At 39.5% G+C, this 24,594-nt stretch overlaps 1 protein-coding gene across 2 annotated transcripts in view; it reads right to left on the bottom strand.

Moving 5' to 3' along the window:
* CEP128 (centrosomal protein 128) overlaps window positions 1–24,594 on the bottom strand; it is a gene marked incomplete at its 5' end in the record, with an annotated part of 311,478 nt that overhangs the window by 240,250 nt on the left and 46,634 nt on the right. For both annotated transcript variants that reach the window (XM_080914797.1, XM_080914796.1), the window contains 4 exons: window positions 6,334–6,485; window positions 10,871–11,003; window positions 12,956–13,030; window positions 15,683–15,769. In XM_080914797.1, coding sequence (XP_080770923.1) covers window positions 6,334–6,485; window positions 10,871–11,003; window positions 12,956–13,030; window positions 15,683–15,769 — 447 coding nt within the window. The remainder of the gene's footprint in view (window positions 1–6,333; window positions 6,486–10,870; window positions 11,004–12,955; window positions 13,031–15,682; window positions 15,770–24,594) is intronic.

The following is a 24,594-nucleotide window of genomic DNA, read 5'->3' on the forward strand; positions in this document are numbered from 1 at the left end:
TAATTTCAACCACACCACTCCTGATAAGCAGACAGACAGACATGGCACTGATCCAAAATACTAGGTCCCTGAAGTCTTAGTGATTAAGAAAATAATTGTTTCTTCTCACAGCATAAGAGAACATGCTTCATACGGCTACTTGCACTTTTTAATGAAGCATCATACCAAGCTTAAGCAAAATACAGGAAATAATGTCCAATTAATTAAATGCATTCATCTCTGTGAGGAAATATTAACTTGTTTCATTAACTGTGATGCTCATTATACAGATTTTAAACACATATTTCTTCAGAATGTTTAACTTTGAACTCAAGAGGGCATACAATTAACTTGTAGGTCCCAGCAATACACAAGGGAAATCTGACCCTAGTACACATATCTTAAAGGACATTTATGTTTTTTTTTTCACACACCATTGGATTGATAATTTCAGCCATATAACTCCTGATGTTTAACTCAACACTTAGAGAAAAGAAGACTCGAGGCTGGAGCGATCGCTTGTGGCCAAAAGTACTTCCTACACTTGCAGAGGCACATTCCCAGCACCCACATGGCAGTCTACAACTGTCTATAACTCTAATACCAGGGGTCCAATGCCATCTTCTGTCCTCTGTGGGCAGCAGGCACACACATGAAACACATGCATACATTCAGGCAAAACACTCGTATACATAAAATAGTAAAATAAACCTAAAAACATTTAAACAAAAGAAAAACGTAGAAATAGAAATTATTCTGTGCTTTAAGCAGATTGGTTTGGGAATCCTTCTGAATGAGGTAGAACAAACTTGCTACAACTTTGCTCAGCTATGTAGCAGGTCAGCACAGGCATCATGAAAACATGTACCCATACCTCATGAATATTGATGCTGTTACAAAGATGTATAGGACAAACCACATAGTACAAGACTTTTATGCCCAACTTTATAACATACATTGACAATGAGAAACTCAATGTAAGCTAACATGTAATGCTACTGCAGTGCACCATTATGGGACAATGCATTATATTCCAGGACATTGTCGTGAAAGACTGCTAAGGCTAAATTTGACAAAAGGTTAATAGTGAGTCAGATGACAAGAGAGTTTGATGAGCCAGATGTTTGATGGAGAAGTCATGATGGAGACGTGACATCAGACACAGCATACTGCCCAGAAAAGTAGGCTTAAATGAAGTGTTCCATTTAACTCACTAAGTTATTCTTTAAAGGATGGAGAGTGGACCAGAAGTACATAATTCAAATATTATCAAAATATCCCATTTCATCAAAAATTATAACATTCTGCAAAACACAAAAGTATGGCATACAAATGGAAAAGAACATAGAAATAGCCTTTGAAGGAGTTCAGATATTGAACTTATCAAAGACATCAGCTATTATATTCAAAAGGCTAAAAGGAAACCAGGTTTTGGATAAAGGTACGATGATAATATCTCATCAAATCTGTAAAAAAGTAGAAGCCACCTGTACTTACTATTCTCGTTGCTGTGACTAAATACATCAAAGAAACAACCTAAAGTGAGGAGGACTTATCTGGGCTCAAAGGTCACTGGGTGCTGTCCGTCATAGCACCGGCTCAGTTGACAACAGCTTAAAGCAGACACCATTAACACCAGGTCAGCAGAGCAAGTAGAGAGAACTTTGGCCAGGAGCTGGCAAGACTATATCACACACAGTCTGACCTAAACAGCCATCCTCTGCGAACCAATGCCTTCTGCACTAAAGGTTCCACACTGCCAGAAAATAGGCTAACCAACTGAAATAACATGAATTCAAACAACTGAGCCATGAAGAACATTACAATTCAAACCATAGGTGCATTTTAATGCGAAATGTGAAATTAGAATGTATGTTTGCTAAATAAAATGAAAAATCAACATCAAAATCTCAAATGTTACTTTGTATTGCCGAAGAACTACAATCTGAGGAGATCATGCAATTTGCAATGAAAGTAATTCTTTTAAAAAATGAACATGACCTCAGAGAGATGTAAGACACCACACACATAATGAGAACAACCGGCTGGCTACAGGATTCAAAGTGAGCCTTGTCTGCATAAGATGCTATCTCACCTAAGAAGAAAAACAGGAAGGAAGGAAGGAAAGAGAGACAATTCCAGAATAATAGTGGAAAAAGCAAAAGCTAAGAAAAACTCTACAAGATGAAATAAAACATTTAATCTGAGGTATGTGCAGCACCTTGGTTTGATATGGCTTTTTTAGTTTTGTTTTTGCTTCTGTTTTTGTTTTCTTTCAAATTCTTAGCTGAATTTAAAAGTCAAATCTTTTCATGAAGACTTCAGTTAATGGAAGACGGAGGCAGAGATTAGATCCGGGGAATCACTGATTAGGTGCTTGGAGTTCTTATGAATACAAAAAACCCATCAAGATTAATGAGCTTTGACCTGGGTGTACAAAAAGGAGAAATGCTCTTAGTCTTACATCATTCATTTGCAGATATAAGTTCTTGGGAAGAATTTGAAGCACAAATTACAAAAACTCAAACATGGCTTCCTTCCATTTAGGTTTTCCTCCAACACAAAATAATTGCTTCAAATACATATTATCAGTAACAAAAGGTAATGTAATAGTTAGACAAAGCAAAGATTTCTGCAGAGGTTGACAGTTCGTACAGGAAGCAATGTCCTTTTAAGAAGTGGCTCTGCACATGTGCTGCACACACATGACATGAGGACCCAAGATAAGATCCCGGCACCCGCTTAAAGAGCTGGAGAACATCCCGGTGCCTGCTGGCCTCTAGTCCAACCCCTGGATCAGTGACCCTTTCTCAAGGGAATAAAAAAGAGAGTGATAGAACAGGACACCTCATGTCCTCTGCTAGCCTGGGGACACACATAAATACACAAAAGTGCATCTCTCTCTCCCCATCCTCCACACACACACAACACACACACACACACACACACACACACACACACACGCACACACACACGCACGCACACGCACATGCACTCGCAAAGGGAGAGAGAGAGGAAGGAAGGGGAAAAAAAGGAAGGAGGGAGGGAGGGAGGGAGGAAGGGAGAAAGGGAGGAAGAGAGGGAGAGAGAGAGAGAAAGGGAGAGGGGCAAACAAAGACAGAAAAGAGGAAAGGAGGAGCTAAACAACCAATGTTAACTTTCAAAATTACTAAAGATTTTTCTGTAATTCCTTTCACCAGAAACTGCTGAGCACACAGTACAAATTAATGCACTGTGTGTTAGGTAGCACAGGGGGACACAAAAGCAAACCTGATTTTTAACCTGCACCACACAAGAGCTGCCAGTAAGCTACAGGTTTGCATTATAACATCAGCGCACACTGGTAAACAGCCTACAGCAAAACCTGTGCACGGTGAAATGTCGAAACAAAAGGCCATGAACAACAGAGTGAGGACTCGGGGAAACAGGTTAAAAAAAAACAGACCTGAGAAGAGGAATGCTAGGGTGCTGAGGTGGAAGAGGGTGGCTGGATAGAGGAACACCCTCATAGAAGTGTGGTGGGGGTGGGGGGAGATAGGGAATTTGTGGAGGAAAAACAGGAAAGGGGGATAACATTTGAAAAGTAAATAAAATTATCAATAAAAAGTTTTTTTAAAAAAAGACAGGCAATGGGAGAAAAACCAGAAAACATAGCTGAGTAGGAGAGGAAGGGTCCTCCGGCAACAAGACACCTGTCCTCTAATGGGAGGTGAAGGAGCAAGAAGCTTCGCTGTGGCCATGAACACAAAGCCCTTCAGACACCGATATTTCTCCTTCTATCTTGGACTGATCAGTATTTTGGTTTCAAATTTCAAGATACAAAAAGTGAAGAGACTGGGGATAACTCCATAAATGTCCTCAGGCTCCTCCTATGGCGTAAGTGCACAGGCCAGCGCCCTGCACCTGGTTCTCCACTGGGCTGCACTGCACATGGCAGCCAGCCACGTGGATCACTTTCACTGCAGGACAAGGGCCACACGTGTGCCGACAAGAAGACAATATTCTGATATAATGTCGTACAAGATCAAAACACCAAAGTCAAGTCTGTCTTGGTGACAAGGCTGCTGGCTTAATCCGGTTGCTCCTTTTCTACCTTATTGTGATCTACTTTAAAATTTAGAAAGAATATATATCCCAATCATTGTAATACAATGAAAAGATGGCGTGGGGAGGTGGACAAAAGACTTACCAGTGGGAGAGATTGTCTCTTAAGTCTAAAAACTCCAAAGAAGCTTAGGGAGGAGAGGGCATTAAGTTAGGATTTACTCAAAGACACAGAACTAAGTAAAACTGAAACAAGGGCAAAATAAAGGATGAACATTTGGGAACTTTAAGGGAAAAAATGTTACCTAACAAGCCTTTCTATGAGAATCTATAGAACTGTAGGAGAATCATGGTTAAAAGGAATGAGCATCAAGGATTAAACAAATCCTAAAGCCACTATCACACAGACACATTCTTGGACTTGGATAATTGTTTCATTTTACACATCTTGTTTGTTTGCTTGTTTGTTTGTTTGGTTAATACATTTGATATTTTAAAATTAACTAAAAGAAATGCCCTACATGTATCAAGACTCAATCTCAAAACACAAGAATAAGACAGGTGTAGTTACATGTTTGTAACCCGGTACCGGTGAGAAGAGGTGTGAAAAACAAACATGCCATAACCACAAGTATTGTTAAATCAAAATCAACTGAGAGAAATTTAAGTCATCTTATTGTTAAAGGTTAAGAAAGTCTTATAATCCCAGCACTTGGATGGCTACAGCAGGAGTGTGGGACCAGCCTGGGCTGTGGAGTGAATCTAAGGCCACTCTGGTCTACGAAGAAAGATCATGTCTCCCAAGTGGGTGGAGGAAGCGGGCAGAGAAGCCAGGAGCTGAAAAACAAAACTATTTTCCTGGAAATGAAAGACCATCTTCGAAGGGAGGGAAACAATACTTCAAGAGCTCCGGAAAGACCGGGTATGTGAGCTGAAGCCTCTCTCCAGCTGCTGTGCAAACCCAAACCCTCTGCAACCAGTCTAACAGGTGTGAAAATCAGAAACAGAAAGTCAGGCTCCTCAAGACCATTAGTAAGCTACTATCAGCCATTTTTAAATGCCCATGAATTGTGGGACTTCCCACACACCATCCAGTTTCTATAACAAGAATAAAGAGAAGTGACCAGGGAAGGAGAGCAGGAAGAGGAGAAAAGGACCAGGATGTGGGTGAGAACAAACCAGCAGGGGTGTGCTGCTTTCCCTCTGGGCCTGGTTGTCCCTTGTGTTTGCTGTGCTCTGCTTCAGCCCTACTTCTGCTCCATAACCTAACGCTGGCACTTCTGTCACCAGCATCAGAGACAAAGTAACACTAGTGCCCAGGAAACAAATTTTACAAGTATTGTTGTTGCACAGGACCTATTTCTAGAATTTCCTAAACGTCTAAAAGGTGTTGAAAAGCGTTTGGCAATGCTTCTTTACTATCTCTGTGATCTAAACCTTGAACCAAATCCAAAAGGTATTTTTAGTGACATGCGGACAAGATAAAAGAGAAACTCAGACTGAAAAAACACTCAGTAGCTCCTTTAGGTTATATAAAGTTAGGAGCTGTGAACATCAATTTTCTACCTATCATTATAATTATGACAACTCTTCAAATGCAGCAAAACTTATTAGAAGACAACCACACTAATAAACAGATGTGGGGGGAGCTGATACATATCTATTTGCCATCTATGTTTGATCTAATTTGCATAATTATAATTAGAATTGAGTTATTTCCTTTCGTGAGGTCTTTTTCTTTGATTTTTAATATATTCTGATAATTACCTCATCTATGCTAGATAAAAGACATGAGAAATGGCAGCTGTCCGCTTTTGACTCCTTCACGGTTAGGCCACATTTCTGAGCGCCCATAACTGCAGGTCCTAGAGACATTGCAATGCTACCTACCCCAGGCAAACAGCTACAGATATAGGACCCTCAAGTGTCCCAAAGAAGAGAGGTTACTCGGTTCTCCTTCCTCTGCCATCTGCCACGCTCAGCCCCCAAATGAAACACTGCCATCTCAGAGAAGAACCCCTTTCTGTGTGCAGGACCAAGAGTAACTTCGAGTTTAAGAAGAAGGAAGGTTTTCACTATGAAATAATAAAGAAAACTAATAAAAGGCCTTGTTTCAGAGTCCCAAAAGAAAATCCAAGCTCTAAGGAGGGGCTATATAGGGCTCACTTAGTTGTTAGCTTAATTTAATATTATTTGCCTTCAAAAAATAGCTCTCAAAATAATACAATTTTCTATTAAGATTTCTTTAAGCAATTCTAGTAGATTAAATTGAAACTGTGTTTCAAATGGAGATTAAAGGTCGGCTGTCACCTCTATTTGTGCCACCAAGCTTGCTTTCTCCTGGTCTTTCCGGTCCATGCACCGCTTCACTTCCTCTAACTCAGAAGCCATGGCGTTGAAGTTCAGCTGCACTCGGAGGTCCGCCATCTGCTTCTCCAGATTCTGTTTCTCCCGCTCTACTCCTTCAGAGGTAAATGTAAAGCTCTGTGGTTACACTCCAGTCACAGGAAAATGTGCTTTCTAACAGTTATCATTAAAGTTCTGTGTCTAATGCCCTAGCTCACACCAGACACTGCAGGAGGCAGATCTCTGCAGTTCCCACACATGCCTGAGCATCACTCAGTACCACTCCTCAGCCCTTGGCAAACTCAAGTAGAGGATCAAGTCACATATGGTCTTCAAATCTACATAGGCAGCCACACCATACCTTTATATGTCACAATATTTTCAGTGTTTCCTAAATTCAGTTATAACTTATTTCAGGACACTGCTATACCTTTTGTCTATTACATTTTGTGAAGATATACATTACTTTCAAATTTGTAAACAAAAGCACTGACATCAACCAGGCTACCACACACTGATGCTACAGAAGCGTACTTCCACAGTGAGATGCTCTTACATACAGACAATAATTATTCTTCTCAGTCTCTGTAGGACTGACTCCTCTCCCTAGTCACTAATTCTGAAGGCTATACCTAAAATTATAACAATTAATAATATACATTATTTAATTCAACACAAATTGCTTGGTCAATGAAACAAATAACATTTTATTATGTTCTTCACATATAAAGATGGTTAACCTAAAAATTCATTGTCAATAAGCTTGAATTACAAGAATGGAAAAACACACAAAATGCTTGCCTTACTGTAAAGTATTAGGAATTAGAATATACGCTAACAATTGAACACTACCATTTTCCAACAATTTTCCTTCTAGAAAAGGAGTAAAGTAAATATGATCAAATCAAATTTGTAAACCGTTTACAAAATATAGTCCACCTTAAGAAATAGTAAAGTGCTCAAAACTTCACCATGGAAGAGAAGACATACCATCTTTTCAACAGCATAAGAACATCCTTGTGACAAATGGAAGGACACGGTGAGAATGGGTAACTAAGCTGTACTTATACAACAGATTCATACTCCACTAAGCTTAAAGACATGGTATTGGAATGTTGCCCTGGATAACCTAAACAGTATAAAGTGCCAGCTATTACACAGGGCCAACATTCAGGTAGGTACTGAGTATGAAGCACACCCAGTAGCCAACAATTAATTACAAGGGCAGGAAGAGACAGAGGTGGCAAGAAGCTCAGCCATGGTTTGCAGGGACCTGGACCTTCAAACTTATCCCAAAGACAATTTCAAACACATTTCATGATGCATATCGTGTGGCTACCCTCTACTAAATACATATTGTATAAAATTCACAGGAATAAATGTATATATACATTACATACTTCATAAAATATTTATATATTTGGAATGCATACAGAATTTAGTAACATTAAACATAAAATACTAATGTAGATAGACATTATACATACACATATTATATACAATAAAATGTTTCAAAAGATTATTTAAAATATTAACTATAAAAAAGGGAAAATTATGCTCTCTTCCCACACCCAGAGGGTTGATATATACATGCCGTCTGGGAGAATGCACACGTGATTATGGGACAGCTAATTACAAGCTCAAGATTGCAGAAGACTCCTGTTAAAGCCTGCTACTGCAACACAGCTACAACATAGGTCCTGAGTTGTGACTAACTCATAAGAGTCCACTCTGCCGAGTGGGTAGCACCCTGAGGTGGGACTGTGTCAGTTCCTGTGAGTATGGCTTTGATGTAAGTGTTCTGCTGGCTGCCTCTCGCAGATGTGCATTCTCATGCTGACTCTCCTGTTCGTTTTTGTTCGCCCTGTCTCCTCTATTTCCTCCTCCAGCCCCATTAGACATGGAGACTTGCCTTTGCCTTCTCATTTTCTACAGTCTCCTCTCGTCATGCAAAGTCACCCACTGTGTTAAAACACAGGGCTTGCCATCCCATGCAGCCCCTGCATCTGAACTTCCTGGCTGCCCAGCCTGGGAGAAATACATTTCTTTTCTTTCATCGCTGAAGTAAACAGTGAACCTTTCCCCCTAGAACAGTTCCATGAATAAAGGAGATTCCTGCAGGGAATAACATAATACCCTTTATGTGATAAGGATCAATACACTGTAGAGGATGGTTCCCGTGAAGATAAAATGAACAGCTCTTGTCTTAGAAGAGAGGGTGGAGAGGAGTCAGAGCACAGAAAGGGACGTCACAGTGAAAGGAAAAGTCAGCTGACACATGTCGAAGCTGGGGCGGTGAAATAAGAAAAACGAGGTGACAGATTTGAGAGCTATCAGAGCCATGCAGTGACACAAGTCTGTAATCCCAAAAGCCAGAGAATACACAAATGATCCCAGCTGCAAGGCTAGCCCGACCTAGATCATGGAGAGCATGATCTTCTCTCACAATGTGAAAGACAATGAAAGAGACAGAGACAGATACACAGCAGGGCAGGGGTAGGGTCCAATTCATTCATGACTGGAGCGAAGGAATAATCTCACGCTACTGTCTTAGAATTAAAAAAAAAAAAAGGTCTGTTTTTGCTTTTTACTTAGAAAATACTTCATTTCAACAAGAACTTATTTATACAATACAACACCATGCCAAAAAAAAAAAAAAAATCAATGTTTCCAGATCATTATGACTGTCAATTTCTGCGCAAAGCCAACTCAACAATGTAAAATTGGGATACTCCCTCTCAAAGCTGACAACACAGTTTCCAAAATGTAAATATTTTAGTTACATAATTATATATATATATATTATATATATATATATATATATATATATATATTGTAATAGCCACATGTTATCTATCAGACAACATTAACAGCTTTGGCAGGTTTTTTTAGCCATTGATAGAAAATTATTGAGAATTCCAGCAAAACAAACAAACAAACAAAAAAGACAAAATGCAAAACCCCAGAAAATAGCAAACTTCTCTTTCTCAGTGGCTCCCTGGCACCACCCTGCTTTATTAGCCTCTCCAGCATCTCCTAGAGGTAGAGCACTCTAGAGAGCATCACCGAAATGAGCTCTGGATAAGGCACGGTCAGTACCATGTCACAAGACAGGAACAAGACACCACATTCACAGAGATTTGGAAAGTGATGTCATATATCTACATAATACTGAAGGATAAAATTCCAAAGGCAAACTGTGCTTTGAAGAGAGGATGATTCAGCTGTAAATCTGCTGACTGCACATTCTATGGATGAACACATGGAAAGAACCAACAAACAACTCCACCTGATGGGCAGAAGTTGTGAGATTGAGTAGGAGCAGACCCAGGAGTGCTTCTTAGCTGGTGACAGGTAAAGCCTTGAATTAAATAGCTCCTCAGGAGAAATACTAAATATGAAAAGTTGTTAATAGAGCACTGTAGGGAGCCGTTTGTGCCACAACCAAACATGGCGCCAGCAAACAGAGCAGTTGCCCAGCCAAGAGACTTAATGCTCATGCGCCACATACGTCATAGCCCGCTCTCGGGGCATACTATTGAGTTACTGGAGGGCTCACCAATCAGGTAGCGACACGAGTCTCCTAGGCATATATAGCAGTGCATTTCCCCCCCACGTGGAGAGGACGACAGTGGAGAGATTGCGGGAGACCCCACGTGGAGGGATGGTGGAGAGGTACCACGTGGAGAGAGACCCGATAGGAGAGATTGCGGGAGATCCTGCATGGACAGAGACAGGACAGAGAGATCGCACGTGGGGGACTGCGCGTGAGAGGTCACCTAGACAGTAAAACCCGGTAGGGAGTCCCCGGCTCAGAGAGAGTTTCCTGTTCAAGAAGTCACCTGCTCAAAGTGCTGTACTATAAAGGTTATCCGCAGAAGAATCTGTTTGTTTGTTGAACGCCTGTTCCTATCGGCGGGAAGCGTGGGCGCGTGACAGAGCACTAAGAAAAGTCAACCTTGGAACACTGAGCATGAAGGAACAGAAAGGTTCAGGGGTAAGAACATCAGCAGAATAGCCTTAAGAACCAGAATGGTCAAATGAGGAAAGAAACAATGATGCCTCTGCATTTGACTGTGATCAGTACAAAACCAAGCTGAGACTGGATTCCAGCCCCCAATCTCCAGATAACAAAAATCACAATATTAATTGTTCATATATTAAAAACCAGGGAGAAAGAAAGTGACAAAATAAAAACACATATACACCTTAATTCCAAAGACCCACAGGTAAGGAAAAGAAAAATTAAAATGTCATCACAATCTTTGGATAGTCTTTCTTAGATAACACCCCTGAAACAAGCAAGTCTGACAATGAAAATGAGAAACTGGGAAGAGACAGTGTAATGTCTCTTCAAGGGACAGTTAAATCAGATTATAGACTATAGCCAACTTGTTAGAAGACCTTGTAGATGGTGGAAAAATTTGAAAAGATAAATTAAGCATGACAAGAGGAGTGCACCTCTAGGGATGGGAAGCCACATCCAGCATCCAGGTTATACCTCTTCTAAACCTCCGGTCATCCCCTTGGTAATCCTGGTGGTTTGACGGTTGCTTGGAAATGTAAGACACTTGGTGCTGCAAACCCCCCTTGTCGCCTTCTGCTTTGATCAGTTGTGTGCGCAGTTCTTCCACCTAAGAGCAAGTCAAAAATTAAGCTGCTATCAACTTTCAAAAGCAGGAAACGAATAAACTCACAGATCACAATAAACTGAGTCCTGGGGGAAACATCCACTTCTAACGGGCTACTGTAGTACTATAAAACCAGCTTAATGCCCAGCTGGTCCCACACACAGTAGAGCAGGCTTCCACTCCATGTTTTCTCATTCTTCCATGCCTTTCACAAGGGATGTCTTTCCCTTCTTGTGTTCACAGTGACAAACAACTTCAACACCCCTTAGTTTTCCCTTTCTAGTTTTGAGAATTTAACCTAGAGCCTTTTTGCAAGAGGCAAGAGTGTTACCACTTAGCATCATAGTAATTGTGGTGCTTTGAAATAAGAATGACTTCCACAGGCTCACAGACTTGAATGCTTAAGGAGGGGCATTAGGAGGTGGTCTTGTTAGGGTAGGTGTGGTCTTATTATAGGAAGTTGTCATTAGGGTGGGCTTCGGGCTTAAAATTTGTCTTAAGATGCTCAAGCCAGGCCCAGAGTCTCTCTCCTCTGTTGCCCTATGATTGGATATAAGCTCTCAGCTACCTCTCTAGCTCCACGTCTGCCTGCACGCTATTATGCTACCCACCACAATGACAATCAACTAAACTCTTGAAAAACGTAAGCAATGACCAATTAAATGCTTTCCTTTATAAGTCTTGCAATGGCCATGGTGTCTCTTCAGAGAAACAAAACACTAAGACACAAATCTAACTACATTTTAATTCTTTTGATTTGTTTTTCTCAGACAGGCTTTCCTTACGTATGCCAGGTTAGCTTCTTACAGCAACCCTTCCTGCCTCAGCCTCCTGAGTCTGGAATTACAGGCATGTGCTAGCAAGTCTGGCTCAAACACACCTGGATTTGCTATGCTGGTGATTAGACTCAAATGAAGGAATCATGACTTAGCATCTTATGATATCAAAACAGACCTCAGAAAAGCAGTAGACCATGGAATTGTAAGCTTCTGAAGCCATGGGCTGCATTATTCATTTTGAAGTATAAACAGAGAGACTGGCAAAATTTCTACCATATAACAAATATGTCCCTAACAATCAAATTAACAATAGAAAAACAAAGTTACAATGACAACCTGTATAAAAACTGACACTAAAGATTACAAAGTGGCACTTAAAATATACAAAACTCAAATACCAATGTGCACACAACAAAATGTGAATTCTGCCAACATTAATGCAGAACAAAGTCAATAAATGTGTTTAAAGGCTCTGCAAAGCAGGTGCCTTTTCAGTACCACTGTGACATACAGAGTGACTTCTAAGTATGACCACAGGCACCCGGGCTTGCAGAGCATGTCATGGAGCTGAGATATGAAATCTCATGGCCCAACAGAAGGAGGCACATTCTGATTTAGTGAGCACAGGGGGAGGGACAGTTAGAAACATATTCACCCTTCCTTATGCAGTGCACATAGGATGACCACTTAAAGTTACTCAACTTTAGATATCACAAACTCCCAAGTGCTATTAGGGTTAATGGGCTACAAAGCACTATACCTAAAAACTAAGCCTCATCTGCAGCTTAAAGGAGCCAGGCAGCATCTTGACAACAAGAGCAAAGTCAGTGATGTATTCAAAGTAACCTAAACATGCAAAGGTCTGTTCAATCTATTTTCTCCTTCCTCCTTATTCTCCAGTGCCTCCTTGAACAGAACTAAGCTCCCAGGAAGTTTTATCTCACACATCCAGTGTACTTGTACACGGTTCTGCTGAGAGAGATAAGTAGAAAGTCAGAGCAGCAGTCAGCAAAACACATTGTCACCATGGGAAGTGGGTCTGGATTTTCTGCGAGCTCTCTGAATCTTCATATCTGCATTATGTGCTAACATACATGCCCTAAGGAGAAAAATTCTGGAGCGAGAATCAATCCACATTTAATGAAACCACAGACTGTCTTAGGTTGATAGACTCACCTGATGCAAAAGCGTTTCTCTACTGCCTTCAGATTGACTCAGCAGCCTGCGTGAGATCTCCAATTCCTGCTCCAGCTGGAGTTAAACAAGATAAAAAACATGTAAAATGGGGCATAAAATAACTGTACCCAATGGACAAAATGTGCCCAATGGGCTACACCTTAAGATGAAAATAGCAAAATAGTTTCAAGAAGATGCCCACAATGAGTGTGAAAGCATTTCAACATGAGCACACATTTAACTTCCATTAAAATGATGTTAACTACCTAACATAAAGGGGATTGCATGAAGCCTCCTAGATATCTGAGATGTTTCATCACGTCCATGATCTCAGACCCCTACCCTTAGCCCTACCCCAGCCTCAATTCATCTCCAAAATGGTCATTTTTACTATTCTCCTGAGATTCCCCACCCAGTTCTCAATAATGTTAACAAAACTCTAAAACAATGTTTCTTGTACAAGTATGGGCAAATTACTAAATTAGAACAAAACCCACAGTGATTTAATAATTTAAGTACAGTTTATCTAGCATGACTCCTTACATTCCTAATCCTCAAATGTATTCCAACATTTTTTAAACTCCTAAATTCAAAAAAGACATTTAAAATTTCATTAATAATATTGACATTAGGTAAATACCATGGAAAAAAACAGTTAGCTATGCAAATGTCCTAAAAATTCAGAATATACTTACTTACATTGCAAAGAATGCAATAAAATGGAACATATTTTAAAAAAATTTATTTAGAGCTTTTATGTGATATACTTGTTTACATTTTGAAATATAAGGTATATAAAAATTCTGTATTAAGGTGTTTTTAAGGGTTTAAATATATAAATTATTTTAAATAGTCATCTCGCTAAAACAAACTAGCACCTTTTACCAACCATCTGAAGAGTGGCTGTGCATGGCCAGCGTCTGCAGCAGCCTCGGGACACAGACCGTGGGCATTTACAGAAGGTCAGGAAAGCTAAACATTCACATGCACAAGGCTAGTAAGAGCTATAGAACCACTGTGGCTTACACTACTGTCAATTTCCTGGTTTGATATTCAATAGCAGTTACATAGAAGTTAAGAAAGGGGTACAAAAGGCCTCTCTGTACATGTTGTTTTAAAACGCCATATGAATCTATAATTATTTCTCAATGGACTGTGTTCTGTGTGTGTGTGTGTGTGTGTGTGTGCATAAGTATGGGTACATGTATTTGTAGCCTTGTAAATGTGCGTTTTAATATCAAAGGTCAACATCACATATCTACCTCAATCACTTACTCCCTTGTTTTTCGAGACAAGGTCTCCACTGAACCTATAGCTCTCCATTCACCTAGAATGGTTGGCCAGCCCACCTATGAGATTCTCCTGCCCCTACTTCTCCAGCACTGGCATTATTGGAGTACACTGTCATGCTATGCTTTTATTTAGATGATATGGATAGGAGTTTGCCCTTGTATTTGTGTGGCAAACACTTTACTAACTCACCTCTCCAGTCACCATAATAATTTTTATCCATTTACATAATAGTTTTTTAATTATACATGTACTAGTAAAATAGATATATAAGAACAAAGTATATATAGTACTACAAGAACTATTAAAAAATTATTATTGTTCTCTTTAATCTATGATGAAATAAAGAAGAAAAAAAATCACCTTTCAGTAGAAATAGTTTTGAAGTCAAACAAGCTACTACTGGTCGTAAACTTACTCTAACATCAACAGCTGTAACACCCAAGGGGCAAACCCTTCACACAAAGATGATGTGAAAGCAAGAACAATGTCTATAGAGGGTGGTGGGGGCTGTCATGAAGCTAACAGGGGAAACGTCCATGGATTTAGCCTTAAAACTACTAGGAGGTTACTTGGCCTCTGAATTGCCTTTTAGAGCTAAGGTGGTGGGTTCAGTGTATCTATCATAAATAGGATATTTATCAAAGATCCTTAGCATCTAATGAGAATACAGGGTATGGTGGTTTGAATAAGAATAGCTCCCTTAAGCTCATATATTTTAATGCATAGTCATTAGGGAATGGAACTGTTTGAAAGGATTAGAAGGATTAAAAGATGTGGCCTGCTGGAATAAGTATAACCTTCTGGAATAAGTGTGTCACTGGGGTTGAACTTTGAGAATTCAAAAGGCCATGCTAAAGTCACTCTTTCTGACTGTAGATCAGGATGTAGAGCTCTCAGTGACAGCGACAGCGACAGCTCCTATGTGCATGCCACCACACTCTCGGCCAGAATTGGACTAAACCTCTGAAACTATAAAGATGTCCCTACTAAAATGCTTACCTATATAAGAGTTGCCTTGGTCATCGTGACTCTTCACAGTAATACAACAGTGACTGGGACAGAGGGTGTTTTCAAACCTGAGATGCCAACTACACCTATTTACTATAAAGAAAATGAATACACACAAAATCTCTAGTCATCACACAGTAGATGTTTCCTAACTAACCTGCAAAAGTAAAGTTTTTTTCAGTGTTCTCCAGCAAGGAAATAGAAATGTTCGCCTCTCGGAAAATAGAGAGGTCCAAGATGAGGTGGGAACAAACGAGGTGAGTGTGATTATCAACAGTGAAGGCACAATCATAAGCCACCTCCCTTCACAGCATGAAGGTGCCACCATGTTCCAGCAAATGATCTCAAGGACACTGTCACAGTGCTCAACATGAAGCAAAGACCACCAGCAACCAAATGATCAAAGGATAACTTTCAAGGTCTTACTTGACTCTTCTCAGTTTCAGTTTGTCTCAGCTTGTTTTTTATTACATCCTCATTCTCATCTGCTTTAGCTTCTTGTTTCTTCAGTGCCTACAGTGAAAGAAAATGAGAACAATGTATTCTAGAATATGCACAGAGCTCAAAGTTACCACGAGGTTGCACTGAGGAAGGCCCAGGAAAATATTCAGTTGCACAAAATCTACAAATAAATTCAAGCCTGTTCATTCATAGAACCCTTACAACACTTCAGTGAGCATCAAATACAAACTACTTCCCAATCTTTCACATCACTCTTTTTCTTTATCTTAGGAAATCATACTACACAAAGAAGCTAGAGTGCTAATAATTGTTTTGGAAACAAAGTTTACTGCCCATCAAAGTAATCATATTGAAAGTTGTTTTAGTGTTCTGTTGCTGTGAAGCGACACCACAACCAAGGCAACTCTTAGAAAAGGAAGTGTTTAACTGGGGGTTGCTTACAGTTTCAAAGGTTTAGTCCATTATCATGATGACAGGGAACATGGTGGTACACACAGTGCTGGAGATACGGCAGAGACATACATCCTAACAGAGAGAGCTAGAGACAGAGACAGAGACTAGGCCTGGCGTGGGCTGTTGAAAACTCAAAGCCTACCTCCAGTGACATACTTTCTCTAATAAGGTCCTACAACCTAAGTTTTCTAATCCTTTTGAACAGCTCCGCTCTCTGGTGACTAAGTCTTCAAATATATGAGCCTTTGGAAACATTATTATTGAAACTACCACAAAGGGTTACAGGACCTGCTGGATCTGGATATAATACCATAAACTAGTCATTAGTTGTTTAGGATCTAAAAGCACACCATGCATGATATTAGAAACATTCCCATTGCCTCATCATTATGCAGGTGATACTTGTACAAAACATGCCAAACAATCGGAATTCTCCTCTACCTGGAGAAATGTACAAATTTTTATCTAGATGCCAGTTTTTAATTATAAAAACAGCTTAAAAATTCTTTCAAAAGTTAACCACAAAAATGTTAGCTAGGGTTTGTTTCTCTTTCAAAAAGAAAACTAGAGGAAAGAACTTAAAACAGATTTTCATACTATCTAAATGGCATTCTGTGCAAATAAAGAAAAGTACTTGACCATTTAGCAGTTACCTTTAGCAAAGCATATACAACAGCCATACAAATTGAGGAATGAAAACTACTTAAAGCCTTTTTCAGTGAAGCACATGAAATATAATTTAAAAAATGACTTTGATGTAAATATACTATCATCATCCATTTCATTAACCTACATATTCAAATACATCTTGTGTGCCAAGCACTGTTTTCAAAGCTACTAGTGAATGAAGGTATTAAATATGCATGATTCCTTGGTCTCTTCCCTGATATCTATCTATCTACCTATCTGTCTACCTATCCATCCATCTATCTACCTGCCTCTGTATGTGTGTGCACATATGTATGATAGAGGCAAAAAAACATAAAAATGTACATAAAATGATATAAAGTTGTTATAATCTTTAAAATAATTTTTATTTAGAACCAAAACAATAATTGCATATATATACACGCACGTGTTTTGATTATATCCTCCACTTTGATTTCATCTCTTGATGACTCCTCCCATTTTCTTTTTCAACATTGTTTCTACAAAATTCTGACCCATCTTATTCTACAACACCTCCATTGCAACTCGGATTCATCTTTTTTGTTGTTGTTGTTAGAATTTCTTCACTGGATTAAAAATATGATTGGATATTTGCAGAAGGGATCATTAGGAAAAGGCTTCCTTGGGTAATTGAAACTTTCATTCAACTAGAAACAACCCCTACTTCTGGACTCAAACTCCAGAGTAGAAACAACTCCAAATGAATTGTTTAATCAATCCAAGTCAAGTACGGTCATCCATCTGAAGCCACAACATGAACAAAAGGGACAAAGGACTCCAAACAGACAAGACTGTCCCAGACACAGGAACCATTCCTTTGCATCACTGAATTCAAAATCAAACTAAAATAGTTACCATAATGCTAAGTAACAGTGTGGATGAAGTGACCCTCTAACACTGCTCGACCCCTTGTGGCCTCTGCCTACAGATGGAAGCAAGAATCATCAGCTACTGAGCTGCACGAACTTGACCTAACCTCATGCTTCAACTCTGAGTTTAATTTACGTAAAAACATAAACTCCCAAAATTCCCCGGTGAAGAAATTTTCCAGTTTACCATCTGGGATTTATCCATTTCTCCCCTTTCCCATGATTTCCAAAAATTAAATTTCAAAAATTGTAACATTTAAGACTAGAAAAACAAGAAAGTTATGTTAACATTTTCCAAGTGTTTGCTTACTTTAGTGTTTAATCAAACACAGTAAAAATACACACACACACACACACACACACACACACACACACACACATATACATACATAAACACTTATTTAGATGTATTTAAAGACATTTAAAATAATCATTCAAGATTTCATTTATTTCAAAACAATTCTCATTTATCAAGGGGCTACATTTCCAAAGAGTAAGAGAATAGCTTCTATTTTATCAGAGTGAACTCTTTGAAGACAGAGACCTTGTCTGTCAATCACGCTGTGTTTTGAAGACAGTACTTGGCACATATTAGATATCAAAGTATGCTACTGGCTGCAAAAATAAATATTCCTTTATAATCTCTGACATCACTTTCATGTTATTCAGCTAGGTCCTCTACACACCAGGAGCTTTTCAAATTTCTCACCTGTGATTATTTTATCTTAATTGTGTGTATTTGTTTGTATCTATGTATAGGTGTGTGCAAGTACCAATAGAAATTAGAAGAGGACATCAGATCTCATAGTATAAGAGCCATGTAAGCAGTCCTGCTCACAAATTGGGACATCAGAAATGTCAAACACACAAGCCTGTCTCATCAAAGAGAGAGAGATAACCTGTTTTCCACCCCAAAGGCTGGAAATGAACGTATTTATTAATCAGGTGACCTCTGCACTATCTGCATGGTCAGGCCACACTATTTCCCCAAGACCCTTATCTTCAGCCCGTTTATCAAGGTCAATCTATACAGCCCCTAGACCTTTTCATATACATTGTTCACCATGAGCTGCTTCCTTAGTTAACCTACAGAACCAATCTTCATGGACAATGCCACTTGTATGTACTTCATAAAAATTCCAATATAATCAGGTCTTACAATTTGTTGTGCTCACAGAATTGAGTTATCACCAGGAAATCTTTCTTTTCCAAATTCTTCTGTACTTAAATGTGCCTAAAATAAACCACTCAGTGTCAGACTCTTGAAGTGTGAACCAACAGGGGCCTCTGATTCATGTTGAACTGGATTTACTTCTTGTCTCACATGGATAAACATTCTGTGGCATGGTATTTGCAGAGACCCCTACAATAGAGCTGGGGCTACAGGTGAGTGTGAGCTATGTGACAGAAGTGCTGGGAACCCAACACTGGTCTTCATAACTGATCTCTCTCCAGCCCTCCCTCCCACCTTCCTTAATCCTTCCTTGCATCAAGTTATCCATCTTGAGAAAGTTTGAACACCATAGTGATGATGCAAACTATTTACTTTTGTGTTTAGGTCAAAGAGGCAATAAACTTCAGGTGTTAAGAAATCATTTTTATCTTTTATTTAGCTAAAGAAAAGAACTTAATAATTGGTTTTAATTTTGTTTTGTTTTGTTTTGTTTTGTGATTGAAAAAGGGTCTCACTATAGAGCCTTGGCTGTCCTGGAATTCTCAATGTCAATGTCAACCAGGCTGGCCTTGATCTCAGACATTTTTCAGCCTCTACCTCGAGAGTGCTAGGACTGAAGACATTCATCACCATGCCAGATCCGTAATTGGTTTAAAATATTTTCCTTTAAAATACTGTTAACTTTACAGAAGAACTGCAAAAATAGCTCCGAGATTTTGCACATTCTTCAAAAAGTTTTCTCTTAAACTAACATGTTACATATTGTGTTACATTTACCAAGATTGAGATAATCACATCGTATTAGGTTGAAGATTCTATTTTCACCAAATGTACTTTTTGTTCCGAAAACTCATCGAAACTATACTGCATTCAGCTGACTTCCTTTCCATAGTCTCATACAACCAGTTAGTTTCCCTGATCACTTAAGATATCTGAATTTCTACAGTGTACTGGTCACGTACAGATTTGGCAAGGGGTGGAGGATGGGATGGACATTATACTTGAAGTAACTTCTCCCTACATCACATTGTAGGCCCAACATGACTCATGATAAGATTACCATCAGAGGCTAGACTAATGTGAGGTTATGTCTAGCACATTTTGATAAAATAATTGAGTCCCTATCTAAGATAGTCTCCAGCCATACCCACTCTCACCTTATTCTCCACCTCCGAGGAGAAAATATCAAACAATGTGTTTAAATGAGTGAAAAGCATCACTGCAGCTGTACTTGGGAACATTGTGAGGCTACAAAAATATAAAGCATCAAGGAATTTTAGCTCAAGTCCAAATCCATAGATCATTATAGCTGTTACTTAAGTCTTTTTTCCCAACCCCCAAACCTCTCCATCAGAACATACAGTCTAACACCACCTAGATACCTGGTAAGTTTACTTACAGGTGGTGCTCACTAGTTAATAAAATCCTGAGTGTACTTATACAAACCCCAAAAGGCATACTCATATCAAAATTATTAGTAAGTAATCTTGAGTTATGTCCAGCTATATAAATGGATGAAATACACTTATCAGAATTCCATCAAACATGCTGTTTGCTAAGTCCCTGAAGTATTCCAATCACCTTGTCTCTTCCATTACATTTTGTCAGATATGTATTGGTCTGTTTGTGGCTTGTGACACTAGGCAGCCTTCTAAATTCTACATGAGTTGTTTAGAGCAATCTGGTTCCATCTCAGTGAAATCTTGTGAACATCTAAACTCATAGCCTTTTCTAACACCTTGATGCCTCCATTTTTTAAAGAAAGAATATCATTTAACAAGTAATATGGGAAACAGTCATCTTCATTCTCACACGAATGGATATTTATTCCACTTTTCATGTCTTGTGATCAAAGTAAGTATTTCTTATTCTCATTAGCATTAGACAAACCTCAATAAACTTAAATCAAGTTATGAAACTAAAACTATCTTTTAAATTTAAATGCCCATGCAAATATTAAATAGGTTTAATTTTTTTAAAAAAATACCTCTACTTCTCCCAAACATGCAGGAACATAAAACACGCAGGGTCCTGCCTGGCTACAGAATGTAGCCTCTCCTGGCTTCCGTTCCCCACTGTTAGGTATCTTGACTAAAGTTACCCACAATGACTGCTGGGAGCCTCCACCATTTCAGGTCTCGGGGCTTTCTAGAGGTTTTCCCCCAGCCTTGAAAGCGTGTACGCCTCCCTCTTACCTATCCACTTCTAGTCTCAGCCCTGATCACACTTTACAATGCACTTCTCAAAAATAATAGTTTTCTACGCTCATCTACTTACTGCCTAAAACTTTATTTACTATTTTATTTTTTAATATCTCTTGTTGTGAAAGGATATATCTAAGTCTTAGAAATTTTAGTCCATGGGATTCTTAAATTCTATTGTTTCCGTAGGAAGTACTCATCGAGGCACTAAGGAATCCTCAGAGCAAAGGACTCCACTCAGGTTCTATCAAGAAATGCCATCCCATTCAAGCGTCACCTCTGCTTTTAGAGCAGCACAAGCAGCAGACACAGCAGCCCGGGGGCAATATTCTAACCTGGAATATTAAAGCAATTCTTCAGCATAAAAGTCACCAAAGTCTATACCATTCAATCTGGATTGAAACAGCCTTCAACTTCTGAAAACAGATTAACACTGAAAGAGAAACATTTTACAAATGGACAAATCGAAACCATGAGCTACTTCATTAAGCACTCACTGTAAGGGTTAACTGATCTACTTCCTCTCCGAAGGGGCTAACACCCCCCACCACACCCCCTGGATTCTGTTTCTATTTGACTAGACCCAGCAACTCAGAATACATTAAAACTGGCCTAGTAAAAGCAGCTGTAAAAAAAATAAAGCATCACATGCTGAAGAATGTCTATGCCTTGTTCTGCCCTTTTAAGCTTTGTTTCCTTAGAGCTGCTTAGCCATAAAGCTATGGTGTGCCCTGCTCCAGAATTTGCATTGTCTTTTACAGTTTTAAGATCACAGAAATACCACAGAGTCTTAATAGAGGGCCCCTGGGGCACATTGAAATCTTTAAAAACAACAATTTTTCTTTTTTCCTTGACTGTGGCTATTTCCATTAAAAGGACAAACACATTGAATATTGTTAAGGTTCTTTAGAAGCAGATGCATCTAAACATTTACTGTTATGGATACCAACACTGCAACCTTTCCTTTAGAAAGTAGAGGGCAAGGGAAAAAGAAAATGTGTGTGGGAACTCCCACATCTTTCACAATAATCATGTTTACCAAGCGTCTCTAACAGATGACACACTCAAATATGTGGAACAAATAGAAATTACAGGCTCCTTGCGTCTGCTGCAAACGGACCCGCAAGCTTGGTTATGATAATGGCTCTAGAATCTTTAGTGAAAGAGTGCATGCTAACTTTCTCATGGGCGGGGCCACGGATAGTCCCAGAGAAAAGCCATAAACAGCACGTGTCCTGATTCATCCTCAGCAGTGCTACAGTGCATACGTCTGGTCACAGGGAAGAACACAGAAATGATTCATTTGGAAACCCACAAAACTAAATCAGAAAAAAAAAAAAAAAAAAAAAAAAAACAAAGTCTGGACTCACGAAACATGAGTCAGAATCATTACGCTTGAAGGTACAAACTGTCAGATCAAATTTCTTTTCAGTAACAATATTGATACACCTCTGAGAAACAGGACATAGATGTTTTGCCTCTATTTTTATACTTAAATTTTCCACATAAATATGAAGTAAAAGTCAGAGGACAAATATCTTAAGGTTTCCAGACTACAATGAAATTACAATACAAATTAGATCACATGATATATAAATCGAAGTTAGAAGTTGATATTGATGTTTAAGCGTCAGACCATAGGAAACTCAAGAAGAAAGAAGACACACCAAAGTGTGGATGCTGCAGTCCTACTCAGAAGGGGGAACAGAATAATCTAGGGAAGTAGAGGGAGGGATCTGGGAGAGAGAGAGGAGGGGGAGGGAAATGGGGCTGTTCAGATATGGGAGGAGATGGGAGAGAAGTACAGAGGGTCAGGAATTTGAAAGGAAGAGAGTAGGAGTGGGGGAGGGCAACTGGGGGGTAGCCACTAGAAAGTCCCAGATGCCAGGGACCCAAGAGGTTCCCAAGGACCCAACAGGGTTAGACAAAATACCCAACAAAGGGGCGAAAGAACCCATAGATACCTTTTCCAGTGGATAGGCATGGCCCCCAATTGAGGGATGAGACCACCCAACCACCTCAAAAATACTAATCCATAATTTCTCCTTTCTAAAGGTTGTGCAGGGACAAAGAGCAGTCCAGAGACTGCCCCACCTAGGGATCCATCCCATCTGCAAACACCAAACCCAGACAATATTGCTGATGCCAAGAAGTGCTTGCTGACAGGAGCCTGGTATAACTGTCCCCTTAGAGGCATGCAGCCAGACATCAGACTGAGTGTGGAAACTCCAATGGAGAACTTAAGGCAAGGACTGAAGGAGCTGAAGAGGTTTGCAGCCCCTTAGGAAGAACAATAATATCGCCCAACCCCCCCCCCCCCCCAGAGCTCCCAGGAACTAAACCATCTACCAAAGGGCACACATGAGGGCCATGGCTCCAGCTGAATATGTATCAAAGGATGGCCTTATTGGGAATCACTGTGGGAACCCTTAGTTCTGTGGAGGCTCAATGACTCAGGACAGGGCACTGAGGCAAGAGTCGGTGGGTGGCTGGGGAAGCACCTTCATACAGGCAGGGGGAGGGGAGAGGAGATGTGGGAAACAAACAAAAAGAAAAAAGGAAAAAATAAATAAATGTCAACAACATTTTTGAGGGCATTTGTTTATTTCCTGTTGAAAAGAAATTTTACTAAGGAGACAGGATTTGTGAAACAGTACAAGAGAAACTGAATTTTCTTTTAAGAAAGCAGTCTGGTGGCTGGCTCTGAAATTCTCTGTAGAAGCCTAAATACAACTCCAAAGGCATCAAGCAAATGGACTGATGCATATTGGAAGAAAGGTTTCTGTGAAATAAGAGGATGCTGCTATTCAAAATGAATGTTTTTTGCTTAAATTAATGGAGACTTTTAGTTCATCAAGTTCCACAAATTTCCAAATGCTGTTTTTTCCTAAATCAAGTCAGAGATTGCTCCCCATGAGAACCAGCTCAAGTCATGGAAAATCTTAGCCTTTAAGTCCATCCAGTTGAAAATTATCTGTGCCAACAAAAACTGATGCCCAAAAAACAGTTTATATCAAATCAAAAAAAAAAAAAAAAAACAATACACTTGTATTCTAAATCTCTAAACAAACCAGTTTTTGAATCAAAATTAGCCAAATGGATTTTTAAAGCTCTTAAAAAGCAGTTTATTTTATAGCCATGACCAAGGAAAGAAACTCCTACATTAAGAGCTACAAGTAAAACAAACAAAAACTGTTCGGTAAGTTAGTGACACTACAAGACAGAATCCCAAGGAGATCCCATCCACATGCCACCGTGACACCTGCTCACCTGTGAGCTATGACGGTAAAGGACACATGTTCAAAAGCCTGACACTTGTTGGTCACAGTGGTGCACTCCTTTAATCCCAACACTTGGGAGGCAGAGGCAGGTGGATCTCTGTGAGTTCAAAGCCAGACTGTTCAAGTGAGATTCTGCCTCAAAATGTAGGGGTGGGGGGAGCCTGCTGCAGTTGGACCTTTAGGCTTCTTTCATGAGAGGCAAACACATGTGTAGTCACAAGAAAGTGTT

The sequence above is a fragment of the Micromys minutus genome (assembly GCF_963924665.1).
Source record: "Micromys minutus genome assembly, chromosome: 1".
Lineage (NCBI taxonomy): Eukaryota > Metazoa > Chordata > Mammalia > Rodentia > Muridae > Micromys > Micromys minutus.